This window comes from Lissotriton vulgaris, chromosome 4_1 (genome assembly GCF_964263255.1).
Source record: "Lissotriton vulgaris chromosome 4_1, aLisVul1.2, whole genome shotgun sequence".
In the NCBI taxonomy this organism is placed as follows: Eukaryota; Metazoa; Chordata; class Amphibia; order Caudata; family Salamandridae; genus Lissotriton; species Lissotriton vulgaris.
In genome coordinates, this window is record NC_141691.1 from 1955712521 (window position 1) to 1955736993 (window position 24473).

The 24473-nt window shown below is 46.6% G+C and overlaps 1 protein-coding gene across 2 annotated transcripts in view; it reads right to left on the bottom strand.

Annotated features, from left to right (window-relative positions):
- PTP4A3 (protein tyrosine phosphatase 4A3) overlaps positions 1-24473 on the bottom strand; it is a 191530-nt gene that overhangs the window by 43112 nt on the left and 123945 nt on the right. Inside the window, exons 1-3 of one of the 2 annotated variants that reach the window (XM_086966279.1) lie at positions 20002-20143; positions 19179-19888; positions 9670-9762 (exon numbers count right to left, since the gene is read on the bottom strand). In XM_086966279.1, the coding sequence (XP_086822405.1) occupies positions 9670-9762; positions 19179-19283 (198 nt within the window). In that variant the 5' untranslated portion in view covers positions 19284-19888; positions 20002-20143. Of the gene's footprint in view, positions 1-9669; positions 9763-19178; positions 19889-20001; positions 20144-24473 lie in introns of those variants that run through there. The other variant, XM_086966278.1, reaches the window with a different exon arrangement.

A 24473-nucleotide genomic window follows, 5' to 3' on the forward strand; every position in this document is an offset into this window, starting at 1 on the left:
GATCACTAAATGCATGCCTGAGAATAATGATCTTGGGACTGGGGTGTTCGTTCTTCATAGCTGCCCTCTACCAAGTGCAAAAACGTCACATCTCTTCCTTGTTTCACAACAGGAGACAATAAAACCTGCTGAAACCCTTGGTGAACCCTGTTAAATAAGGAGCGATTACTCCTGACCTCCATGCAAAATTGCATAAAGATTTGACCTGAAATTATAAGGAATGGAACTACCGTCCTGCAGGCTAGTCTAGACAAACTGTACCTACACCCTAAAAGAGCAGACACATCAGGACTGCAAGGCATATCCCATCTCTGCAGTGCTGGCTTCTGCTCTTAAGCAGTCTAAACTCAGCTGCTTAATTGGCTGGTAACTGATATGTGAAACTGGTTCCATCTCGAGATATGCAAAGTTGCATAGATTTCTCTTCAAAAACTGGGAAAAGATGTGGCATAATCGCAAGTGCAGCCAAGTGACAAGTGTGGAACTGAAGGGGAGGGAGATTGGACACACGGACTAGGTTCTTTTCCTGCCCTCGGCTAAATATTCTGCAATTTTGGGCAAGTCACATAATCTCCCCAGGTCTTACACAAAAAAGTGCAACATCTGTCTCATGTAAAACACGTAGACCATGTCTATGCTATAGAAAAAAAAACACAAAATATGCTAGACTGGTCAGCCTTAGGATTGTCTTCCCCCAAACCTTTTGCCTTCTTCCTCCATTTTCACTGACCTAGTTTGTGTTTGCCTTAGGCCTCTGAGCACTTTACCACTGATAGCCAGCACTAAAGTGCATGTGCTCACTAGTCAACACGTAAATATTGGCTTATCCCCAATTGGCATATTTAATTTACTTATAAATCCCCAGAAAAAGTGTCACCACATGTGCCAAGGGCCTGCCCGTAAATCAATATCCACAAGTGGTTCTACAGCACTGATTGTGCCACCCACATATGAAGCCCTTTTAAACATGTCCCAGGACTGCTGTTGTAGCCTGTGTGTGTAGTTTGAAACTGCCATCTTGAACTGGCAAAATAAACCTTTTTGCCAGGCCCAAACCTTCCCTTTTAATACATATGTCAATCCTAGGGTAGGCCCTGGACAGTCTATAGAGCAGGATGCACTGTATTTCTACATTTTAACATGTACTTTTAAGTTTTACATGTTCTGGTTGTGAAAAACTCTTGCTTTTCACTACTGCAAGACCAATCTGTCCAGTAGGATAACATTGAAGTTGCCTCATTCCAATTACCAAGTGTAATAACAAATGGGAAGAGATAAGCAGTTAATGTTTGCGGTCTTTGGAATCAGAATTTAAAATCCTAACTTCTGGTGAAGTTGGATTTTAAAATTACAATTCTGAAAATTCCACTTCTAGAAAGTGGGAATTTTCTTGCCTTAGCCATTTAGTGCCTGTAGCCGGTCTCTTGTCACATGAATGGGTGTAGCTGACCGATGTGTTTTGTGTATTCCTCCTTGACAGCCACACACAACAGGGAGCTTAGGTATGCCTCAATGGACAGTCACTGGCAGGATGGGAGGGGTGAGCTGGGCATAGCCCTACTTGCACCTGAATAGGCTGTGTCCTGCCTCAACACAGAGGGCTGCATACCCTCAATGGTTATCCGGAGCCAGGGCTGGGAAGGCAAGATGCCTGGGGACTTCAAAGGGAAACCTCTAGAAGCTTGTGTCCCTAGACAAATACTGGACCTCAGACACAAACTCTTCAGTACACTTCAGGACCTGTGGATATTCTGCCAGGAAGGACTGCTGTTCTGCTACAAGGACCAACACTCTGCTGGACTGCTGCTCTACAGGAACTTCTGACCTGCTGCTCTCTGGCCTACGGAAGACGAACTGGACCTGTAACTTCTTAAAACCAAGCTCCTCAGAGGGACTCCAAAGGCTAGTCTTCTGGCGCCCTGATCCAAGCGTCAGGGCCATAAAAGGCTTCCCAGCCAGCTCCTGAACCTAGCTACAGCAAGTTTCTGATGCCCCGGACCCCTGGTGTGGCTCACTGGCTACTAAGTCAAGATTTTGGGCTTTTCGCAACCACAAACAGGCCCACTCGCACCGCAATGAAGAACAAACAATTTTCTCTGCTGTGGTCTGGAAAGCAAAATCACTGACCCGCTATCTTGTGAAAGGTGGGACTGACACTAAAACTTTGAAAATTTTTATTGGCACGGTGAATGACTAGCTCCAGGCTAAGTTAGTGTAATTCTTAGTTTAGTTACCGATGCCTTGCGTCCGAGAGGTGAGCTTTCCAGGCAAGTCTCCCACCTCTCAAACAACGATGCATAGCTTTTTAAAGAAGGTTGGTGTTGTCCCATCCTGCTTGTTAAAGTATTAACTCTTGGTTTCTTTGAGAAATTGATGCACATCTGACTCCCTATAGACCTCTGCTCCTCCAAAGGTAAAGTGCTGCTTGCCAAGGTTTTAGCTGGAACCTAGTGTTTGATGCACCTGCAATTCAATGTTTTACCATCCTTCTAGTTGGGGGTTAGGGGGGCGCTTCGTGAATACATCACAGCGTACTAAGATGAAGACAAGAGACAGCCCATCGATGTCGCAGGGGGAAATCTACAGGATTTTAGAAGTTTCATCTGACAAATTAACCAATTCAGGGCTAGAACCCTATACCGCTATCAATTACAGGCAAACTTCAGACCATGGCATACATTAATGAGGCACAGAGGTAAACGTGGTAGGCCTCTTGGTCCTTGCTCTGAAGAAAGATGCCCAAGTTGCAGGAGAGCATGGGGAAGTCTCTCTAAGTCTGGTGATGAAGCAGGGCTGAAACTAGATGGCCCCTGGATATACCAAGACAAGCTAGAGGTGCGATGATGTCAGCATTGTGACTGGAGCCTCACTGAAAATAAGGGTACATGGCTTCTTTCCCAGCTTTCTCCTCCTAGTTTGTCCATGGCCAAGGTTTGTAGGCCACAGCTGTAGAGGAGTCAAGGAGCAGCAGATCCAAGAAGCCATCGACCCCACCAGACTCGTTGTGGTTCTCCCACAGGCTCTGGAGGACTGGCGCAACATCTGGAGCCAGACTTTTAAAGACTACATCCACAGCTTGGTGGGGACAGGCCTGGGTTGAATGCTAGCGGCCAGAGTGCGGCCAGGCGCTGCACTGGTCTGGTGAAGAAAGGAACTGCTGGGTATCAGGTTTCCAAAACATACCGGGAGCTACTAGTAAAAGCAGAAGTATTTGGAGGAAAGTGGCACAGACAAGTTGAAAGAACAGCGAGTCACAGGCAGTGTGTCTATACTAAGAAGAAGCTCCAGCCCTTAGGGCACCTTGTACAGTGCCTTCTCACCACTACAAAGAATCTAAGCCCTGCAACTGCATCAAATGAATTAGAGGATCACATTCAATGTTATGTGCATGGTTCCCCTGGTGATTGACAGCAGACCAATCCCAACCACTTATTTCTGGTCTTGGAGTCAATTTCTAGCAAGTTTTCAAATGCTGAACGTTAACAGGATAACCTATTAATGCGGTGTTTACATCCAACTCAGAATTGAACCCTCGAGTTTAACATTTTCAGACACCCATGTGCCTTTCCCTTTTTTACAAGATACGTTCAATATTCACGATACATCCAATGTTAGGATTTATTTCGAGGCTCAGTAGTAACCCAATGTCCTACCAGAATCTGTCCCGACCAAGTTCAAAAAGTTCTTGTGGAATAAACGCCAATATGTTTTAATGTTAATAGCTGCCTGATTATAAACTTCCGCCTCAGGACAAGTAAAGGAATGACTTTCAAGACCCATCATAGTTACTCAAGTTGTTTATTGGCTTTCATTAAAAAAGGGAACTCTGCTTCATCCACTGCCAAAGGACATTCCTCTCCTATTTTCAGACAGGGGCTCCGTGTAAAGAGTTTTCAGACCGAAATGGAGTAGCAGAGGTCCCAAGCCTTTCCCAGCTCTTAAAAAACCATGCGCCTTAGGACCTGGCACCGTGCACAATGGCCACCTTTGTGAGCCCGGCTTCCACTCGCATACACCAGTCTTCCCTTCAAAGAAAAAAACAAAAACACTTCATATCCTCATAGCATGCAAGGACTATTCCCTCCCCTAGCCAGAAGAAAGCTGCAACGAGTCACGCCAAAAACAGCATCACAAAAGGTAGAACTGAAATGTCAAAATGTTTACACTGCTGACAGTTGATTAGTCCTGGCTAACTGTCTTTTTCCCAAAGGACTAGTGCAATCTTTTCAGTGTCTCGCTCCTGGGAAACTTTACTTCTTCCACCACTTACCCTCTACCCACGAGCATGCTTTTTAGTTCTGATTACATGTGGTGTTCTTGAAGATTTGGGTGCCGTATAGATGGTGAAGCGCTGCATTTATGTAGGGTTTTTATATAGAGCTTCAAGCCACTACATAAGCATCACAGCATCATGAGTCTGATAGCATTGTACAGAGATAGGCTGTCACATTTATTTATTTATTTATTTTATTTTTAGAGTTTTCTATAGCGCGAACTTGAACCGATTAGGTTATCAGAGCGCTTTACATAGCACCAGTTCCGTTGCATGTTATCACAGCAGTTTACATAGAATCAGTTACGTTACACATTTCAGGAACTTGAACCGATTAGGTTATCAAGGCGTTTTACATAGCACCAGTTCCGTTACATGTTATCCTTATACTTGCGGATATCAGAGCGCTTTACAAGAGAGGTACCTGGGGGAGCATAGACAGACAGGTGGAACAATAGGTCACATAGTAAGAGACAGCATTCGATGTCCAGTGCCCTCCTCCGCCGTGTAGCGGGGGACCTCTTCCAGCCCTCCGAAGTCGTCGAGCTGTCGGGACTAGGCTCCTGGAATTTCAGCTGCCCCTGTTCATTTTATTTATTTATTTATTTTATTTTATGTAGTTTATAGAGCGCACAGCTACCCCCGAAGGGGTGTCCCGGCGCTAAAAACCTGAGCCTCCAAGGGAGAAGAGGGAGCAAAAAGCAAGGAGAAACAGTAGGGTGACTTAAAGTCCGGAGAAAAGCCAGGTTTTGAGTTTGGCTCTGAAGATAGGTTCAGAGGGACAGAATCTCAACTCGATTGGTAGGATGTTCCACAGTTTAGCAGCAATGACACTGAACCCTCTGCCACCCATTCTAGATAATCTAAAACGGGGCGAGATCAGGAGGCGGAGGTCATTGGATCTCAAGGATCTGGTGGAGCGGGATATCGAGACACGTTTTTCAGGTAGTTGGGTCCGCGGTCGTTGACGGCTCGATAGGTGAGGGTAAGGACCTTGAACTGGATGCGGCTAGCCACTGGAAGCCAGTGGAGTTCCTTTCGATAAGCAGAAACAGATTGGCGGTAGGGGATATTACCGATCAGTCTGGCTGCAGCATTCTGGACAATCTGCAGCCGGCCTACCAGATACTGGGGGGCACCAGCATAGAGGCTATTAGCATAGTCCAAGTGGGAAGTGATGAGGGCTTGGGTAACTGTACGGCGGGAATCCAGGGGGAGATAGGGAAGAATTTTTCTAATCATGCGCAACTTCAGGAAACAGGCAGAGGTTACTTTATTAACCTGAGTTTTGCATGAAAGGGAGTCATCAAACTGGAAACCCAGATTCCGAGCCGAGTGAACGGGAGCAGGTGCGGGATCAAGCGCCGTGGGCCACCACCAAGAAGAGGGGATGGAGACTTTCTGGTTGAAAAACAGAACCTCCGTTTTGTCTGCATTCAGTCTGAGGTGGTTAGCGGTCATCCAGACACTGATGTTGTTGAGGCACTGGCGGAAGTTGGCGAATGCGGAGTCCGAGTGGTCCCTGAAGGAAAACACCAGCTGAGTGTCGTCAGCATAAGAGACCACCCTTACTCCGTAGGACTCCACAACGTCGGCCAGTGGGGCAAGATAGACGTTGAAGAACAGAGGGCTGAGGGCAGAGCCTTGTGGCACCCCGCATGACAGGGGTTTTTTCTCTGACTTGAAGGGTCGCAGCAATACCCTCTGACTTCTTGTCGAGAGGAAGGACTCGATCCAGCTGAAAGCAGTGCCACCAATGCCTATCTGTTTAAGTCAGTCGAGGAGGATAGGGTGGGAGACCGTATCGAAAGCTGCTGACAGGTCGAGGAGGACCAGCATGGCCTCCTCGCCCCTGTCCACGCATTACGAATGTTCAGAGTAAAGCTAGTAGGGATTTGCTCATTGTAGATCTCAGGCAGTTGGCATATGATGGCAAGACTCTGGAGCAGGGAGATAGAGAGATTCCTCGGCGCGTTGGGGTGCTCGGAGTCAGGGGTAGGCATCCTTGGATCAGGGCGAGATAAGGCGCCATGGGTCATCCTTCCGAGATCAGCCCCGGGGGGCGGCCATCATAAGGTCAGGCATCTGTAATTGCTGAGTATTGCATATTGTGCACAATTCAAAGCCAGTGGTAAATGGCCAAGACTTGGGTTCTGAGCAATCCAGGGTCGTGCCCCCCAGATCCGGGCTGCATGCTTACAAAGGGGCGCTATAGATATTCGGGGCTGGGAGCGGCCATCTTGAAGACAGGCACTACGTAGCTCTACCTTGGCTCTCACCTCCTTCCCTGCAGTCGTCTGTGCCCGTTTCAGTCTCCGCTCCTGGCTCGCATGTTGGAGGGGCACTCGCAGGACGAATGGAGCACGCCACGAGGTCGCCACCAGAATCGTCGGTCTCCGCTCCCTCCGAGGCATCCGCTGCAGTCCTGGAGGAGGCGGGAGCAGCGCGATGCATCCAAGCCTCCTGGACATGGGGGAGCGAGAACCCGGCTTGTCCCTCTCTGGTCTAGAGCCCGGTGGGAATCCAAATACGCATGTCAGTCTCTAAGATGACAGTAACCATGCTCTCTTATTTTCTGCATCTACTCTTTAGTTTTCTTAGAAGCTCACAGGCATTTTCAAAGAGTAATGCTATTAAGGCAGTACACTTGTCTGTAGAAGGCAGTCCCCCATCAGGCCTCACATAAGATGCCATGTCCAAGCATCAGGATTAATCCACCCCACAGTAGCTTCTATCATGTTTTCTATGGAAAGGAATCCACGTCCCGCCTAGGGATCTGCGCAACAGAAAGCAATGACTGACGGAAACAGATTTGACTGCTGGTGTAGTCTTGTCGGCTGATCAGCCAAGCAACAGCTCAACCCGGTTTGGCATGTGTGGCCTTTAACTTTCCAATGCACATCCCCTTCACCATTCGTTTCCTGGCCTCCATCCATAAAGATCCTGGAAAATCCCTACAAAGATTCTCTTTTCAACCCCCCCCCCCCCCCACCCACAAAGATCTTATTTGCTGGGAAGTGGAAAAGTGAATGTTGACCTCATAACTGAGAATTTGCTCCCAGAAAGGCAACGGTCTAGGTACTAGCATTCAGGAACTTGTCCACAGTCATGTGACCGACATCCTAAATGTCTGCAGGTCCAATTTAGATGTAGGGTCACAACGCCCTGCTGCTGCATCCCATCTGGAAAAGGAGTAGCCGGACAGAGGGAGCGGAGCGGCCTTGGACTCAAGGTCAAACACAAGATCCAGCTTACTGTAACCTGCATCAAGGAGGACTTTAAAACACACAAGGATCTCCAGCCTGGAGAAAACTGGAATCGAAAACATCTGCATCACAAGAGGGTTGAGGTCTAGCTGAAGTGCTAAATGGGGAGTTTGCATGGACCGCAACCCATGTAGTAGCATTGCAAATGCCAGCAGCACAACATGGATCAAGGACAGCTGCAGAAAAGGAGTGTTCAACGATTATTACAGCACTGAACGTTAACTGTGGGGGTAGTAGTCAATACAACACCCACTGAGAAGCTACATTTACTCCACCTCCCTTTGTCCCATGATTATGTACTGGAACCTGCAATACTGTAGAACTCTTAAGTTTCTTCTCTTTAGGGCTGATCTTCGAACAATCCTCTGATGACTTATGGATCTGTAGTTTCCTAGTTGACGGTCTGGTGTATGGTTCCTTAAACTGTGGCTGACCTGCCTCATCATGTGATAGATTGTCACCGTGGCTTATGTGGAGATCAGGTGGAGCCAAAAGTGGTCCCTGGAGGCCCACTCACTTTAACAGCATTGCTGCTTAACAATCCTGATACCCTGAATGGTTCCAACTCATTTTGAAGGGGAAAAAAAATTGACAGCATCCACATAGGACCCCCTGGTTGGTGGAAGGAACTCCATTTCAGTGAATTTATAGAATCAAAAAAAAAGTAAGGGACAACAAGACACTGATACTTATTACACCAGACAAAGAAGACCCAATGGAAGCAACCAATAGTAAAAAACACAAGCAAGAAGTAAAACAGACAAGTAGAAAAAAAAAAAAAGAGGATGAAGAAACGGAGAGGGGGTCTGGCACAATGGTACCAGTAAGTGTAAAGATTCTATTCTAGGATATAGGCAGGAGTATATGTGCCAGGGTGTTGATGGGGTAGAGGTGCTGTGGTTAAGGCAAGGGCACGTAACAGAGCATCTTCCTATATCTTAAGGGACGAGGAACTACAATACATGGAGAAGAAAAGGTCTTAAGGCACTGGTAGATGTAGTAGAACTATGGTATAACAAGGGACAGAGTTATTAGATTAGGGATACGAAGGTAAAAGGTAGAAGTACATATATTCGTTTTTTAATTAAACCATAATTGGGAAACGAGATCCTTAAGAGAATGTGAACCAAAAAGACAAAAAAAAAACTGCAGGACTTTTTTTTGCCATGAAGGACTCCTCATAATGGATGTCAGATCCTGGGAATGCTACTCATTTGGAAAGATTTGAGGGACTTTGCTCACAGGGAAAGTCCATCCTTTTCAGTTAAGTTGTATCCCAGTTCACATGCGAGTAGTTGGTTCTTTGTTTTTGCTGTGAAGACTGGTTTTTACTCACGCCATGTTGCTTCTCCTGAATCCAAAGTTGCACTAAGACTAAGTGCAAAGGGATCAATACCACTGTACCCTCGTGTGGTGCGTGAACTCATGAATCCAAGGGGTAACCCACTGTAATGAACACAGCTATATCAAAGAACTCATTTTTTGATCCTTAATTTTTATTTTTATTTTTTATACTTTTTATTGATTTTCAAGACTAAGAAATTTGACATAGCAAATCAGGCATGGCAGTAACATATACACAGACTACTTCAATAGTTATGCAGGCATAAGCGAATATTGCACACAGTCATGCTAATCAGGGTACATAATTTAACGTCCAAACACATTTAGAGGCTTCCAGAAGCTGCTGGCATCTGCTTAAGATCTGCTATGGTAAGCCTTATATGCAACAACCATTCCTTTCCCATTTGTAAACAAACGTTGCTATTTTTATGAAGTTATATTTGGCAGGACACCCTGCCAGACTACACTGAAGTCCAAAACTTCTAGCAGCTCCTAATCAAAGTCTGGACTTATCACACATACTACCCTTGGAGAGTCAGTCCATCAGTGTTTAAGCGTCACTATTCACCAGTGGGGCGTGGGTGGTCAAGTATACAACAAGATTTAACTTTTAATAGCAATTCGTACTGCAAATGTATGAATCAATTAATGGTTGATGACCGCACCCACCAGACACTGCCCAGAGAGAAGACCTCCCAAGGACACATTAAGGTTGAAGGGTTCATGATCCAAAGACAACAAAAAAACACATCCAGAGCCATCAGCAATCCCCCCCACTCTACTTACGAGCACGGTGATGCCGTCCTTCTCCAACAGAGTTTTGTCGTAGGTCACCTCGCAGACCCTCACCACTGTTGTGGCACCATACCTCTTCAGATCCTGGAAGGAGACAGAAGATGGGGGTTAAAGCTCTCGCCATGTTGTCTTCCAGCGAGCAGAACTATTGACCTCCAAGTTTACATTTTGTGTATTTTGGTCTCCTGTTTGCGTACAATCTACCCTTTCAACAAGCGCGCCCAGGTCTCCCCACACAATCTGCACAAATCGAAACGGTTTGGCAACCTTAGTAAAGCTAACCTCCGAGAGGTCCTTGAAAGGGACAATGTGGCAGGCAGCTTCCATTAATACCGGCTAGATTGATCAGTCGCCGACAATAGCTCTGTGTGTTACCACGCTGTGCCCTTCAAACTCTGAGACACCTATTCCGTAGAATACAAAAAAAGTCTGCTTCAAAAATAGAAAGCAAATTAAAGGCTTGTTTTTCTAAACTCTGGAACTCAGTCATTGCATTTCAATTCTAGGCCGGGCTCCCCGTGAGGTACACCGCCAGACAGAAATCCCCCACCCGGCAGGCAAAACACAAAGGTATCTATTGGCCAGGAACTGGGCAGGTGCACCTTCTCTCCCCCACCCCACCCCCCTAGCCCCACGTGCATGAAGTGCCTCATTCAAGCACGTTTTGATAGTTTTAAGTCCTGAAAGGCCCAAAACGCTTCAGAAAGGAGCATTGAGCAGTCAAAGAGAAGGAGTTGTAATTGATCAAGTTTGGCACTTTTTTTCAGATTGCCTCTTTACTTCCCATTGCAGTAGGACCTTCTTCCATTTTGGTCCTAGACTGGACAAAATGCAGACAAGACAATTCTGTCTTTCATGTCCAAGCCCTATTGAGTTCCTTGTTCATCACCGATGTAATCACAATTCTAATGTGATGTATTCAAGCTTACCAACAATGGAGGACTTTATTTAAGGCACTGAACCAAACGTTTCCCGTGACCACCTAACCACTGCCCTCCCCTTTCCAAACTTCCCTCATTAGCTCGAAAGCTATCCCTTTAGCTAGCAGACGAGCTCCACTGCAGCCGTGCAAGGTGCAACTGGAATACCTAAAGATGCACACACTGGAAAAGGCAGGGTTTATTCAATTACGGATAATGTAAATGTATTTGAGCTTATATAGCGCACAGCTACCCACAAAGGGTTTCCCGGCGCTTGCTTAGGGAACCCGTCCTGGTATTCCCCTGTGAGATAACCCCGGCAGGGTATCCACAAGGTGAAAGCCAGGCATCCCGCCGCGAGGGGCCGTTGTGGAGATTAAGCAAGCTATTGCCCAGAGTCGCAGAGTGTGAACCCGTGAGTTGAGAAGGAACCAGAGCGAGATTTATCGAGTCCGTGGAATTTTTGAGCCCAAGACCCGCCGAGGCGGGGAATTGAAGCCTGGTCCAGGGCCGATCTCAGCTTCCGGGTCTGCCGCCTCCAACCCCTGAGCCACACTTCTCCACATACAAGTGTAGAGTGCGATTAGAGGCAGTGCTTAATTTGAGCCAGTACTCTCACTGTCATTTAATTTTCGACACTGGCACTTATGACCGCTGCCACATGGTGGCGTCATTTGTATAAATTGGAGATTAGCATAACAGCAATTGTTTATTAATTTAGTATACATTAAACATAACTAATACCTGCGGCCCAAGCTATTTTTATCGGGCCTGGAATAGGCTGAATGGTCACACTTTTAGTACAGTGCTGGCTATCTGTAGTTGTGTAGGTCCGGTCATTGGCAAGACCAGCCGTGGCAATGGGTGGTGCAAGCTGCAGAGCTCACCTGAATAGTGCCCTGTCAGTTTTTTTTTTTTACAAATTAAGTACTTGGCACTATCCTAGGGGCCACTGACCCCGTCCGTCTGACCTGGTCTCATATCAAAGTCTGGTAATGCATTAAGTACTAAACTTGCTTTACTTAATGTAATACATCTGGGTTAATTAATGCAAACCAGCTTTGCTTCCACAGGACAGACTAACACAGATATACCCAAAAGCACAAAAAGGCTTTATAATCTTTTGCGTTCCGTCCAACAGTACAGGCCAGTAAGAAACCCCTCATTTCCGACACCCAGCAGGGCCAGCACGTGCCATGCAGCCAGCTGTCATGTGGCCCATCACTTTACAAGTCTAGGCCATAAGGAGAAAAAACATTCGCACATCAACGTAGCATAGATGTCATCAATGGCTGCCAGGGTTCCAAAAGCATTTCCCACTTAAATATACAACAGCACACACTATACAAAAATTATATCATGCGTCCAATACAGCAATATATGTAAATGAGTTTGCTTTAATAGTACCAAAAAGGCAGGCCTCTTCAAAAACATACAAATGTTTAAATCACTTTCCATCCGTCAAAGTGCCAGTCCACCGACCTAGAGGATGCTAACATTGTAAAGTTCACCTCTGTCCCCAAATCATATTCTAAAGAAATCAATTAACAAAGGCGCCCTAAGGTTCAAACAGAAAACTAGAATTTAAAAAATGATCCTCCAGTCTGCGATGGAAACCTAGGAAGTATATGAAAATGTTGGCATGGACAGCTGAAGTCACATCACGACCATAAGCTAGACAGGCTGCCCATGACAGTAATACCAAAAACAAAACAAATAAATTAAACCAGGATTCGACAGTGGAGCTCTATAGAAGCAAAACAGACAAAAATAAAAACCGCAATGGGTGAAACAATAGCACAACGTGACTGAGCATAAGCAGCGGAAACTTCTGGGAGATTGTACACAAAAGCACCACCAGAATACAGTTGTACCAATAAGGTCAAGACCGGGGAAGGAATCTAGGCCCAATCACCTGAACCCAAAATGAAAGCACCTATTGCGACAGCCATCCAATATTTACTTTAACAATACATGATGATTGACTAGAGCTTCACAGAACAGTCCCACATGTTCTTAGTGTTTAATTCAGATAATCTTGCAACTGCCATAACCTTTCTGGAGGCATTCCCTTTATTGGCTTGAAAGAGGCCACAAAGCCCATATTTGACAAGAGGCTCTTAAAAGATGCAAAACTGCAGAAAGAGATTGTTTGACAATGACTCAGTCAGTTTCAGGAAATAATGGAAGACCCAGCCGATGGATTAACGAATCTAGTTTTCTAAAGTAATCCGGATACTGAATGGTACTTTGTTTTGCTTGTTGGAATGTATCACAAGCAACGAGGGTAGCTTAATAAAAGCACCGCGAAGGTAGCCAAAATCACAAAAAAGCCTTTAATCAAAAAGTGTATGTTAAAACTTGTACATTTCTACGGAGAAAAGAGCACATTCGCATATTCAGACTTAAAATAAGAAAACATTCCGTCACTGACACTTTTGAACTTGTTAGGCAGGTGCCTCGGTTCACCTGTTAGTTGTAGGCGGTTTACAAGATGCGTAAGCTATTTCACTGCACTGGCCCAGGTCCCAAACTGCTCAGTAGGATCTTACTTTGTGCCAATAGGCCACTAACCATAAACAAGTGCTTCACTGGCTTGTATAAAATAAAGTAACACCAGCAGGGGAAGCAGAACACCAAACCACAGTAAAACAGCAGCATGAACCACAGCCAACAAAGAAGGGAGAAGCAGTATTTGACTTCACTATGAGGATTGAAAGGTTTTACAGAAACTCCACCCAACTAACATGACACTGCCAGAATGTTCACCAATTACAGGGAAAGGAGATATACACATTCCAATGATCCTTCCGCTCCTCAGAGCTCAAGGTTCAAGCCAATACCAAACAACCTACGGGGCAATGAGCCTGCAGAATCTGCATTACAAGAACTGCTCTGAGGGAAGGCTGAAACAGGCATCCATCTTCCAGACAACCAGGGTGTTGGTGACAAGACAATGGTTGATAACATGTTTCAGTCCCAGCTAGTAGAGTTGGTCCTTATTCTCCAATGTCGTTAAACTTGATGCAGGTGAATTGAAATTCTATCACTGAGTTCTCATCTTAAAGGGAGTCAAAATGGTATGGCAAAGAGTGAGTTTCATACCAGCACCCTGCCCCTACCCCCACATCCGATTGGTGAATACTTGCTCAGCTGTAGCCAACCAGGTACTTGACATGCTAGAGGACTAATCCACAACCAGGACACGTACGCTACGTAGGGTCCCACCAAACCCTGCAGCCTCCCTAGTATTCTCATAACCACCATCATGTGTATAATGGAGGGATCTCTCCATCCTCGTTTTAAACTGTCCCACTTCAAAGCAAGGCCTAAAAGTCCCATTTAAAATAAGCCAAAATCTACATTTGTCTAGGTCCATAAAAAGAATATTATTTCAAAGTTTGTTCCCCTCACTTTACTGAAATCTGTTGCCGCGTCAAAGTTGATTTTCCTACTTGATTCAGCATCATTATCCCAAGCGCAGAGCAAAGGCATTCAGTTACTACCAACAAATATTCCTTTTTCAGGACGGAACAATCACCACAACCAGCAAAAGTGACTCCCATCTGATCTTCCTTTTTCGGTCTTGCTTAAAGATCGCTTTTAGCAATCTTGTCAAAGACCTGCTGTGGACCACGCCGATATTTACAGTAGACTTCAAGTCAGCTTATGCTTACAACTGCTTGGTTTTCGCTTCATACTAGGTCTTTACTTGTTATTCAATGGCTTTCCTTCCTCTTCTTGGGATTATCCCTTCCATGGAGCATAGCTTCTTTACCTTACTTTTGATTGGATTACCTTTATCCTTCCGCTGCTCACTTTCAGTGACACTTTCTCAGTAATCCATGAGAGGGCAAGTGTTTTCTACCTCTCTCCATCATGTGCTGCTCCCAAACTACCAAATAAACAAACTGTGTACACATGGCATCTTGGCATATTGCTGGCTTACAAGACCATAAAGGGGTTAGCAGTCTGCCCATTGTTTACCATTGGCTGACGTTGTTCTTAACCTTATTTGCTTGCTTTCTATCAGATTGCTTTCTTTGTTTTAAGCGGGCCATCTTCTGTTTTTCCCTTTCCTGGGGATTAGCCTCTTTAACATGTTTTTGATTGGGTGGATTCTCGGCCTCCTATGCTCTTTTAAGGAAGCCTTTTTTTTTAGGTCTCGCCTATTCCATCCCGCAGGGATGAATAGGCGATATTATATAGTAACGGGAAAAGAAAAGTCTACCTAGCTGCAGATCGCGTACAGTTCATGTGAGCTATGCGCGTGTACATCAGCGCCAGCTACATCACACACCACCATTTGTTTGTGCCTCAGCATCAGACATCAAAGGCTGCCACTGCCCCGCCCCCCCGCATCAGACTTGAAAGGAATGCACTTCCCCGCCCCTACCACAGCAATGCAGAGCTTTTTTTTCCTTCTACATGGCTCGTTACTTATTTACTGTCTCTCTGGCTCACATTTTACTTTCTTCTCCGACTCATGCTTTTTTCGTCGGATCGTGCATTTCTTTCCCCACTCTCATCTGCTCGAGTATCCCCTCCCCCACTCTTTAGTCGGCTCGTGTTCCCCCCACTCTGTGCATTTTTCTGCCGCACGCCGCCTCACACTGCCGCACGCCACCACAACAGCATCCCTCAGGGACACCACAACAGCATCCCTCAGGGACACCACAACAGCATCCCTCAGGGACACCACAACAGCATCCCTCAGGGACACCACAACAGCATCATCACTCAGCACCACAACAGCATCATCACTCAGCACCACAACAGCATCATCACTCAGCACCACAACAGCATCATCACTCAGCACCATAACAGCATCATCACTCAGCACCACAACAGCATCATCACTCAGCACCACAACAGCATCATCACTCAGCACCACAACAGCATCATCACTCAGCACCACAACAGCATCACTCAGCACCACAACAGCATCACTCAGCACCACAACAGCATCACTCAGCACCACAACAGCACTGTCCTTGCTTGCTACCAACAAGCATTGCCATAGCCAATAGGACTCACATTAGGAAAGTGTAAGCTATTGGCTTTGTGAATAACAATGCTATTAATTTATATATTTTCAAAGCCAACACATTAAAAAAAAATTGTCATTTACAATACCAATAGCTCACACTTTCCTAATGCGAGACCTATTGCATTGCAAATGCTTGTTCTTTTAGTTTAAGCACTCCATGAGAGTGTCATCTGTTTCAGTTGTCCATTGTGCGCCTATTTCTGCACCCCCAAAGTTGTTGGCACTCGCACCGGTTTTCTCGTCCCGTACTCTTCATTTTGCTCTTCCCTCTAACCCGCAATATGGTTTGAAGCCACACGTGTTGTGCCCCCCCCCACCCTCCACCCCATTCAGCTCTGCCTTTTGCAGCTTTCATGCCCACCCACAGAGTTGCTTTACCAAAAGCTTGGTTTCCAAAAACAAAAATCTGTTGGATCTGATTTTGATCAGCAAATAAAAGGAAAAAAGCAACTGCGTTATTTTGTAGGCGCAATAGTTTTTTTCTTATTTAGCCGTGCTGCGCTGCATCAGGGATGCTGTACAGAATGTTGGTGAAGTCAATTACTTCCCAAGGCGAGACCTATGGGCTTTGCCAAAGCTTGTGTTTTTAGGTCTCGTCTACAAACATCTTTACATGATGTGAAGTCCAACATCTATTATGGACAACAGCAATACTAAGACTGGGCTGTGGGTCAGCCCACTGCTCATCACTGGTGAGACTTTTGTCAGACTTTATTGCTCGCTTCATATTCACTGGCTTTCCTTCCTCTTTCTGTTTATCCCTCCACTGGAGTAGAACTTATTTACCATCTTTTTGAGTGGGTGACTCGCATCCTTTGAGAACTTCTATTCAGAGAATTACATTAGTCTGTATTAAGCACTCTGCGTGTGTGCAACTTTTTCTTGGTCTGTTCCTAAGATTTTCTTTCTGCATTCATTTTGCCCTGCTGTTAATGTCCCCCCCCTCCCCCCCTGCGTGTTCATTGTACCGCCCCTCCCTATGCTGCGGTTATTTCCATCTTATCCTCTCATTCAAATTCCTCACTTGCTTCTCTCAGACACTTAATATTCTATTAATTTAAAGCTCCAAGTTGGGCATCTACCATCTTGGAATTTGAAATCAAAAAGAAACAAAATGGCTACAACAACATGACGCATGCCTGGGCATGGTTGGTGCCTCTAGGATGCTGTTGAGTCATGAAGCTTATGTGTACATGTGATGATGCAGGGATGCACATGCATCATGTTTTACCAAAGCTGTTCAGCATCAGCAAACAATAAGAAAATCTTTTTGCCGAAGAACACCATCGGCAAAACCAACAGGTCTGCAATGGAAACCAAAAGGAGATATCTATTTGTTTTGCCAATGCTTCTTTGTTTCTTGGCATGAACTCCTCCGCTTGTTTCCAGACCTTGGAAGGTGAAGTCATTAAACTGGCCGCCTAAGCTGCTGATGCCTTTTCAACCAGCTGCTGCAAGCTAAAAGGAGAGCAGGCAGCATGAAACCCTGTAGCAGAAGTAAACAGTTATCCTGCGTGGAAAAAGCTGGCCCTGCAGCACAGGCTTCACGTTAATGTATGAGTCCTTTATAAAAACGTGAACTTGGGAGGAGTCTCTGGAAGATAGCCTGGGAGCTGGTCAGTGTCCTAGGTGATCATCTATGTGGATTTTGTGTCTAGATCTTGGACAAGACTGGCATACAATTCTCTCTAATGAAACACATTAGGACAATGAGCATCTATGGGCACAAGGGAAGATGAACACCAGGGCATGTATTACAAGGAGTGATCACGGTCCTGGTTTGCACCATTGTACACCTTTTAACAGCTGTGCCGGGCGCAAACAGGGAGGGTGCACCCAGTTACATTTAATGTGCTGCCGTCAGAGCAGCCGCAAAGCAGGGCATTCATTGAAATACAGAGCAGCTATTTCCAAGCCGCTTCGGGTTGCACTGTGCAGGAGGCAACCCCTCCTGAACTTTAAAGAGGGGCCAGAGATACCCTTGCAGGGCAGGCGCAGTGAGTGACTGCACCCACAAGCAGGGGTATATCGGCAGAGTCCATGCGACTCCATGCCCCCCTCAAGATGGCTGCCATATGGGAAAACAGTGACCGTGTTCTGCATCTTTATGGCACGCTGTCAGTCCTCCACCCAAGGTACTGTTTGCCTCCGTGCACAGGCGGCATTATGAGCACCAAGGCAAAGGAATTCACTAATTTGTCTGGGGTATTGCTCCCATGCAAATCCGGGAACGGCCTGTGAAGATAGTGCTTGCGCCACATGTGTGCCAGCGCTACTAGTATTACAGATGGGGCAACACAAGTGTCTGCAGCCCAGTCTGTAATACCAATGCCCTGGGGGTGCAAAGAATGGGTGCACATACCCGTTGCTTCCCAGGGCACTATGTGTAATACGATCTGTGGTTTAATTGTGGGAGGTACCAAACAGTTTGGGTGACCCGAAGAACTTCCATATTGATCTCGCAAGACTCCCAACTCCAATCTAATCCAGTCCCAGTTAGTTTTTTCTGTGTAGTAAGGGATTTGTAGCACTAGTCACCCAGTTAGAAGTACAAGTCCCAGAATGTAAATACATTAAATGGATTAGCTAAATATTCATTGACATGGAAAACTCGAGAGCTCTTTAAACCAAAAAACAGTAGAAAAGGATCTATAGAATCTTTTGTCTAACAGCTACGGAATGCACCTGAACTCCGAGAGGTACAGAAAGCAGAGAAGACAGGGCAGCATTGCCAGCACCCTAAATTTTCACTTGTTACGGTCTTCTGAAAGACAACAGTCCTGAAACACGTGCTTAGCAATACATAGTAGTGGCTGCACCAACAATGGTGAGTAGTAAATACTTTCAAGTAAAGCAAGTGTTATCAGGCACTGCATTTACCACAACTCATCTGGGCTAATTGCATGCCGGTATGCAGAGCACTGTGCTCCCTACATCTTTTCCCTACAGGTGTCAATGCCCCAGATTCTGTAAGCGACGCATAATAAATGTAACATTGCTTTGTGCCCTGGGCTGTTTAATGCAAGTTTAGGATGACCTAAGGCATGTCAGATTTTTAAGAAATCCACAAAAGATAAATTTGAATGTAATTAATCTGACTCCTTTACATAGCCAGTCGTGTGGCGTGGATAAATCCCTCCTTGGCCTATTTTAGACACCCCCAATGTGTATGGACACCCCCAATGTGTATGGATCAAATCTGCACCTCTTCCCGGAGTCCTAAACTGTTGAGATGTACCTTTAATTTTTAATTTATAGTCCTTATCCAGGAGCAGCCAATATAAGCTGGTACAATGTGTGTGGGATGGGAATGGGAACTTTTTTGGCAGCAGGGAAAATTTGCAACTGAGCTCAGTGTCTGGAAGTAGTCAGACATAGGAGAAGTTTGCTAAGCACCCAGTAACGTTTACTAGTGGTTCCCGTTCAAGTTGTTCCACACGAATACTTGCTCTAGGCAAGATGCAATTTTTGAGCTGACCAGATCTGCTGCTGTAGTGCACACATAAAACGTTTACACTTCGGTCACTCACCTCAATAAATGCGCTGAGGGTAGCATTGGTGGGATTGTGAGTGATCAGAAACCGCATTGTTTTATAACATACTTCCACTGGCGCGGGGCGATTCATACGAGCCATGATTAATTAAGGCGAAGGCAATAACCATAAAAAGGTAAGAAAGGGAAAAAACCTTCAAAAATAGTTGTGGGGGTATAATCAAAACGGTTGTGCAAGAAAATTTGGAACTCCTGAAGGTGTGTCGGGCTTCCCAAAACAATCCGATATTTAAAGTTAATCAAATCCTTCGTGCGTTGATTTTCATGTTTCCATGCAATTTGAGAAATTTCCGCTTATGAAAATGTACAACTCGTTATTTATGCCGCTGCCTGACCCGCTTGCTTGTTTTTTTTGTTTTTTTTTAATTAAAAAAGGCCCCGTGTTGCGGTCTCAGATCGTCCAAGCTTACGTGCAGTCCTTCGGGCTATCACGTTACCCCATCTGGATATGTGCAGTATTTGAGGGTGGCGGCGGGTGCTCCGAGAGAGTCAGGCTCGGGCAGGCCGGGTTCTCGTGGGCTGGAGACGCCTGGCGAGCGGATGGTAATGGCTAGTGCAGCGAGGGGGAGTCCTGGTACCCCGCAGAGCCCGCCTGTCAATCAGCCGTCACAGTGTTGCGCATGGCAGTATTCAAAGCTGCTGCTCCGCACCTCCATAAAGCTGCTGCCGACCGGAAGCGTAGCCAATCTGTAAAAAAAACAAAACGGTGTTAGCGTGCCCATAAATCAGATAGGTGTCAATCATCAATTGATGCACGAGGCAATCAACCACAACAGGGCCACCACTTTAAGGGAGCATACCTAGCGCTTTCAGGCCAGAGTCCCTCCGGTCTGGGGCAGGGCTGCTGCTGACAGGCTTAAGAAGTTCTGCAAGCGCCAGCAGTGTGCTATGAGAGGCTCCCGGGCTTAATTTAGAAGCTGCACGCGCACCATGCGACCCAACCTCTAGTCAACACCCCCACTAGTCAAACCACCACGGGACAGAAAACACAGGGATGCAGGTCTTACATACTCTGCAGGCAAGCGAGGCGGCTGAACTCAAGTGCATGGATGGGCAAACCACGCGAGAGGAGGTCAGGAGAAGAGCTAAGTACCCCCTCAACACCCTGGCATGGCACATCCCGTCCGGGACCCTGAGCACAAAACAAACACAAGGTGCCATGCATACATCACAGACATCTAATCAATTTCCATCCCGAGATGGACGGGGCAGAAGGAAACTAAAGAGCATTGAGACAAGGCCATCATGAAAGTTTTGCAAAACAGATCAATGACATGGTCATTCCATTCATTCAAAGTAATTGAACAGAGTCCTTGGACTAAACATGCCCAACCTCCCTGCCTCCAAATTAAAAAAAAATTGGAAATGCTATAACCCAGTGAAGTCAAAGGACAATGAAGAAAAAAATAAACACGTTGGATTGGGCAGGCTGTCTAGAGCGCAGAAAGGCAGAACGGGCAGGACAAGAGGTCCAGGAATGCTGAATTTAGTTAGTTCAACCTCTCAACCAGCAACAAAACACAACCCAGAAGAACACAACAGTAATACACGCTTATTCATGCCAAGAGTTTCCAATAGCAATAAAATAATTCAAAACAATAATCTGAATAAATTACAGAAGGGGTTATGGATAATCTATGAATAATTTGATGAATTGTTAAAAAAATACACGCAATCGGGGAAATCTACAGGAGGCTTTAAGTTCTGTAACTTATCAGGTATGACGCCTTGCGCCCATATGTAACATCCATCTAATAGACAGTTCCTGTCCACCCATCCAGGTGCGTGGTCACACTAAAGTATGGATGAAGCCTAGGTTTAATTTACTAACCACTTCATTGTTTACATGGTCTGGTTCAGAGGTCGAAGTGGACGGGATCTAAGGGCCACCACCTGCCATTACTTTTTTTAATCTAACAAAAGCAGTTCCCCTACTTTGTTTAAAGGAAGCCCTCGCAGGAAACTCAATTCCAACAATTGAGATGCCTCAGTTGAGGTGGAAGGGGAAATGGGGAAATCGTACTGTGCTGTGATGCCGAGGGAGGGGCAATCAGCTAAACAAGAAACAAGCCTTCTTGCCAGGGTGTTTGCTGCCTGAAAGACTTAAACGGGCGCATATGGTTAATCTGCAAATATAAACGCTGCTTGTGAGCAGGTAAGGACTTAATTGCTGGCTTCACTTAGAGAGTATTCTTCTTGTATTAGAAGATGACTTGAGCTGTGTGTAGTGCATGTTTTTAAGGGGCAGCTAGAAAAATAATGCCTGCACTAGGTACAGTCTCAGAACTATATTTCGGGAGCCCTTTATCTTAAACACAAAGGGCCTGATTCACAAAAGTAATCTGAGACAACATTCTAACTTTACAACTTTCGGTATTCACAAAATCCATTTAGGAGTACTAAAGTCGTAAAGTTAGGATTTTGTCTCCGATTACTTTTGTGAATCTGACCCAACATCTTTTTTTGTGCAGTTGTGGCAGTCTCTTATACAGTGTGTAATGTGTATATTGACAGTGCTTTCTGTCACATGTTGGGCCCTAGTAACACTATAAACTCCACTGCACCAACCAGAAATTAGTTCTTTGGCTCTCCGATTACACACAAAGTTGTCTGCAGTAATCACAACAGCCAATAGAGGTTTCACACCGTGATGCAAATCTCACGGATTAGTTTAACTTGCATTTGCTGTGTTGGTGTTTCACCTACAAGTACCTGCATACGAAATAACACACAAACTAGGTACAGAATATTTGGTCTAGCCACACCCTTGATCCTGCCCCACACTCACTGAACCTGTCCCATTGGACTCAGGAACACAGTTCCCATGTATTTTTTTTTAAATGCACTTCGACTACTGGTCTAGTTAATTAGCAAATACACATTGGAGATTTTACCAGCACTTTATTTTTCTTCAAATGACAGTTTGCACTTCAATGCCCCCTTTGCAGAGTCTGCCTAGCCCCTTTAAAGAGCCCCTTCACTTCATCACAGCCAACTTCTAGCCCCGAGTCCACATCCTGTCTAGCCCTGCCTAACTCACCACCAGGCCCGGTTCTAGAGGGTGGGCCGGGTGGGCCAGGCCCACCCAAACATGAGCCTGGCCCACCCAAACATGTGAGCCGTTTTTAGGTCTCGGGACGAAGCTGTGAAGCAGCTTCCGGTCAGAGAATTAATGTCCTCTAGTGGGGCTTCAGAACCCGCCTCCCTGCTCTGTCTCTCCCCATTGGCTGGCTTCCTAAAAGGAGGCCAGCCATTGGAGGAGAGATCAGTCACTCCAATGTAGCCCCGTCCTTTTCGGATTTGGGGGCGTCATTTTTGCTGTTCTTTAGACAGTGACGTCGTCCGTCACTCAGCACAGCAAAACACGCCCCCAAATCCGAAAATGTGGTAAGCCTAGTTGCCGCCATTGTTGCCCAGCCAGCGCCGAGTAAGGTGATGCAGCACACATGCTCCGGTGCGGATGGGGCTTCCGCCCAGTGCCTCGGAGCCCAGCTGCAGTCTTTTCCACTTCCTGATGTCCCTGGCCGTCGCCGACATGCTGAACGTCCTCTACGGTGAGTTTGTCCTTATTTGCGCAACTGTGTGATCCTGAACAGGCCGTCTCCCCCCCTCCCTCCGCCCGCAGCTCTTCTCAGGCCGGCTCCCCCCCCTCCCTCCGCCCGCAGCTCTCCTGTGTCCGTCTCCCCCCCCCCCTCCCTCCGCCCGCAGCTCTCCTGTGTCCGTCTCCCCCCCCCCTCCCTCCGCCCGCAGCTCTCCTGTGTCCGTCTCCCCCCCCTCCCTCCGACAGCAGCTCTCCTGTGTCCGTCTCCCCCCCCTCCCTCCGACAGCAGCTCTCGTTGGGGTCTGTTTCAGTCCCCGGTGTACCAGCAAGCAGTCCGTCTGCCCATGCTATAAAGTACATTGCTTTCAGCACGTAGTCGCATTTATTTTTACAGTGCCCATGCTTTTCTGTATTACACGCATTACATCATTTGGCATGTTTAAACTCCTCTTTATAGTGCTGCGTTCATGTATTTTCACACAGTTTCAAAATGTCCGCTGTAGTTTCCTGTTCACGTGTATTTTAGTTCGGGAGTTCAAAGCGGGCTCTGCAGCCAGAATGTGGGCCACTTTTTTCGTCAGTGCCCGGGCCGAATTGTGATCCCAATCCGACCCTGATGCCGGGTACTGTGCGCATTGAGCAGAAGGGCTAGCTTTTCATGTGGCTCTGTGGCCCCTGGCACCGCCGGTACAACAGTACGACACATGTCCTGGGGCCCAGCCTCGCTTTTGCTGCTCTTCGTTCGTTTGATGAGACAGGATGCTGCTCTCTGCAGTGAGTTGCGACGCCTTGCTGTTTTTCCTTGAAGTGGACTGTGATTATATTTTGGCGTCTGTGGTTAAAGTCTACCATAAGTCTGCGTGGGCTGCGCTGGTGCCCTGTCAGCTGTTGTGAATGATTGAGTTTTGCCATCCTTCTGTGTCATCTTTCGGTTACTTCGTAGCGCTATGAGAAGCTACACTCAGCTTAGCCTTCATTTCATATGGTAACGTTTGGAGCAAGCAACAGGTCAGGATGGACTGAAGGTTGGATTCAGCCCTCTATTTCGCGCTGTCAGGCTGTCCACGGCAGGCCCCCGCTCCTCCGTGCGCTTTCAAGAGCCACAGACAGACAGTAGTGCTGCTGCTGGTGTCCCCTAGCGCCGCACCAGCTGTCTGTGCTTCTGAGCACTACCACCAGCAGGGCTGGTGGCGGTGCGGTCTAACGCCAAACAGGCCACCTTGTGAGCTGTCCTTGCTTCTGGGCACTAACAGCAGTGCTGGTGGGGGCGTGTCCTGGCGCTACACTGGCCACAGTGTGATCAGTCCGTGCTTCTGGGCACTACCGACTGCAGGGCTGATAGTGGTGGTGGGGCCTAGCGCCACAAAGGCCACCGTGTGAGCTGTCCATGCTTCTGGGCACTACCGACAGCAGGGCCGGTGATGGGGTCTCAAAGCGCCACCCAGGCCACGGTGTGAGCTGCCCTTGCCTCTGGGCACTATAGATAGTAGTGCTGCTGGTGTATCCTAGCGCAACACAGACCAGCTTGTGAGTTGCTCCTGCTTCTCGACGCTGTTGAATTGTGTCCCAGCGAGTCACACAAGCCAGCTGCATTCCAGAAGCTTCTTTGAAAATAAAGAGAGGGGCTCCTCTTTGTTTGATTTCCAATTCCAAGACGTATTTAATGAAGTACGACGCCACAGTGGGATCGCATCAGTAAAGTAGGGGGAGGGGCAAAAGGGTGTTGTACAT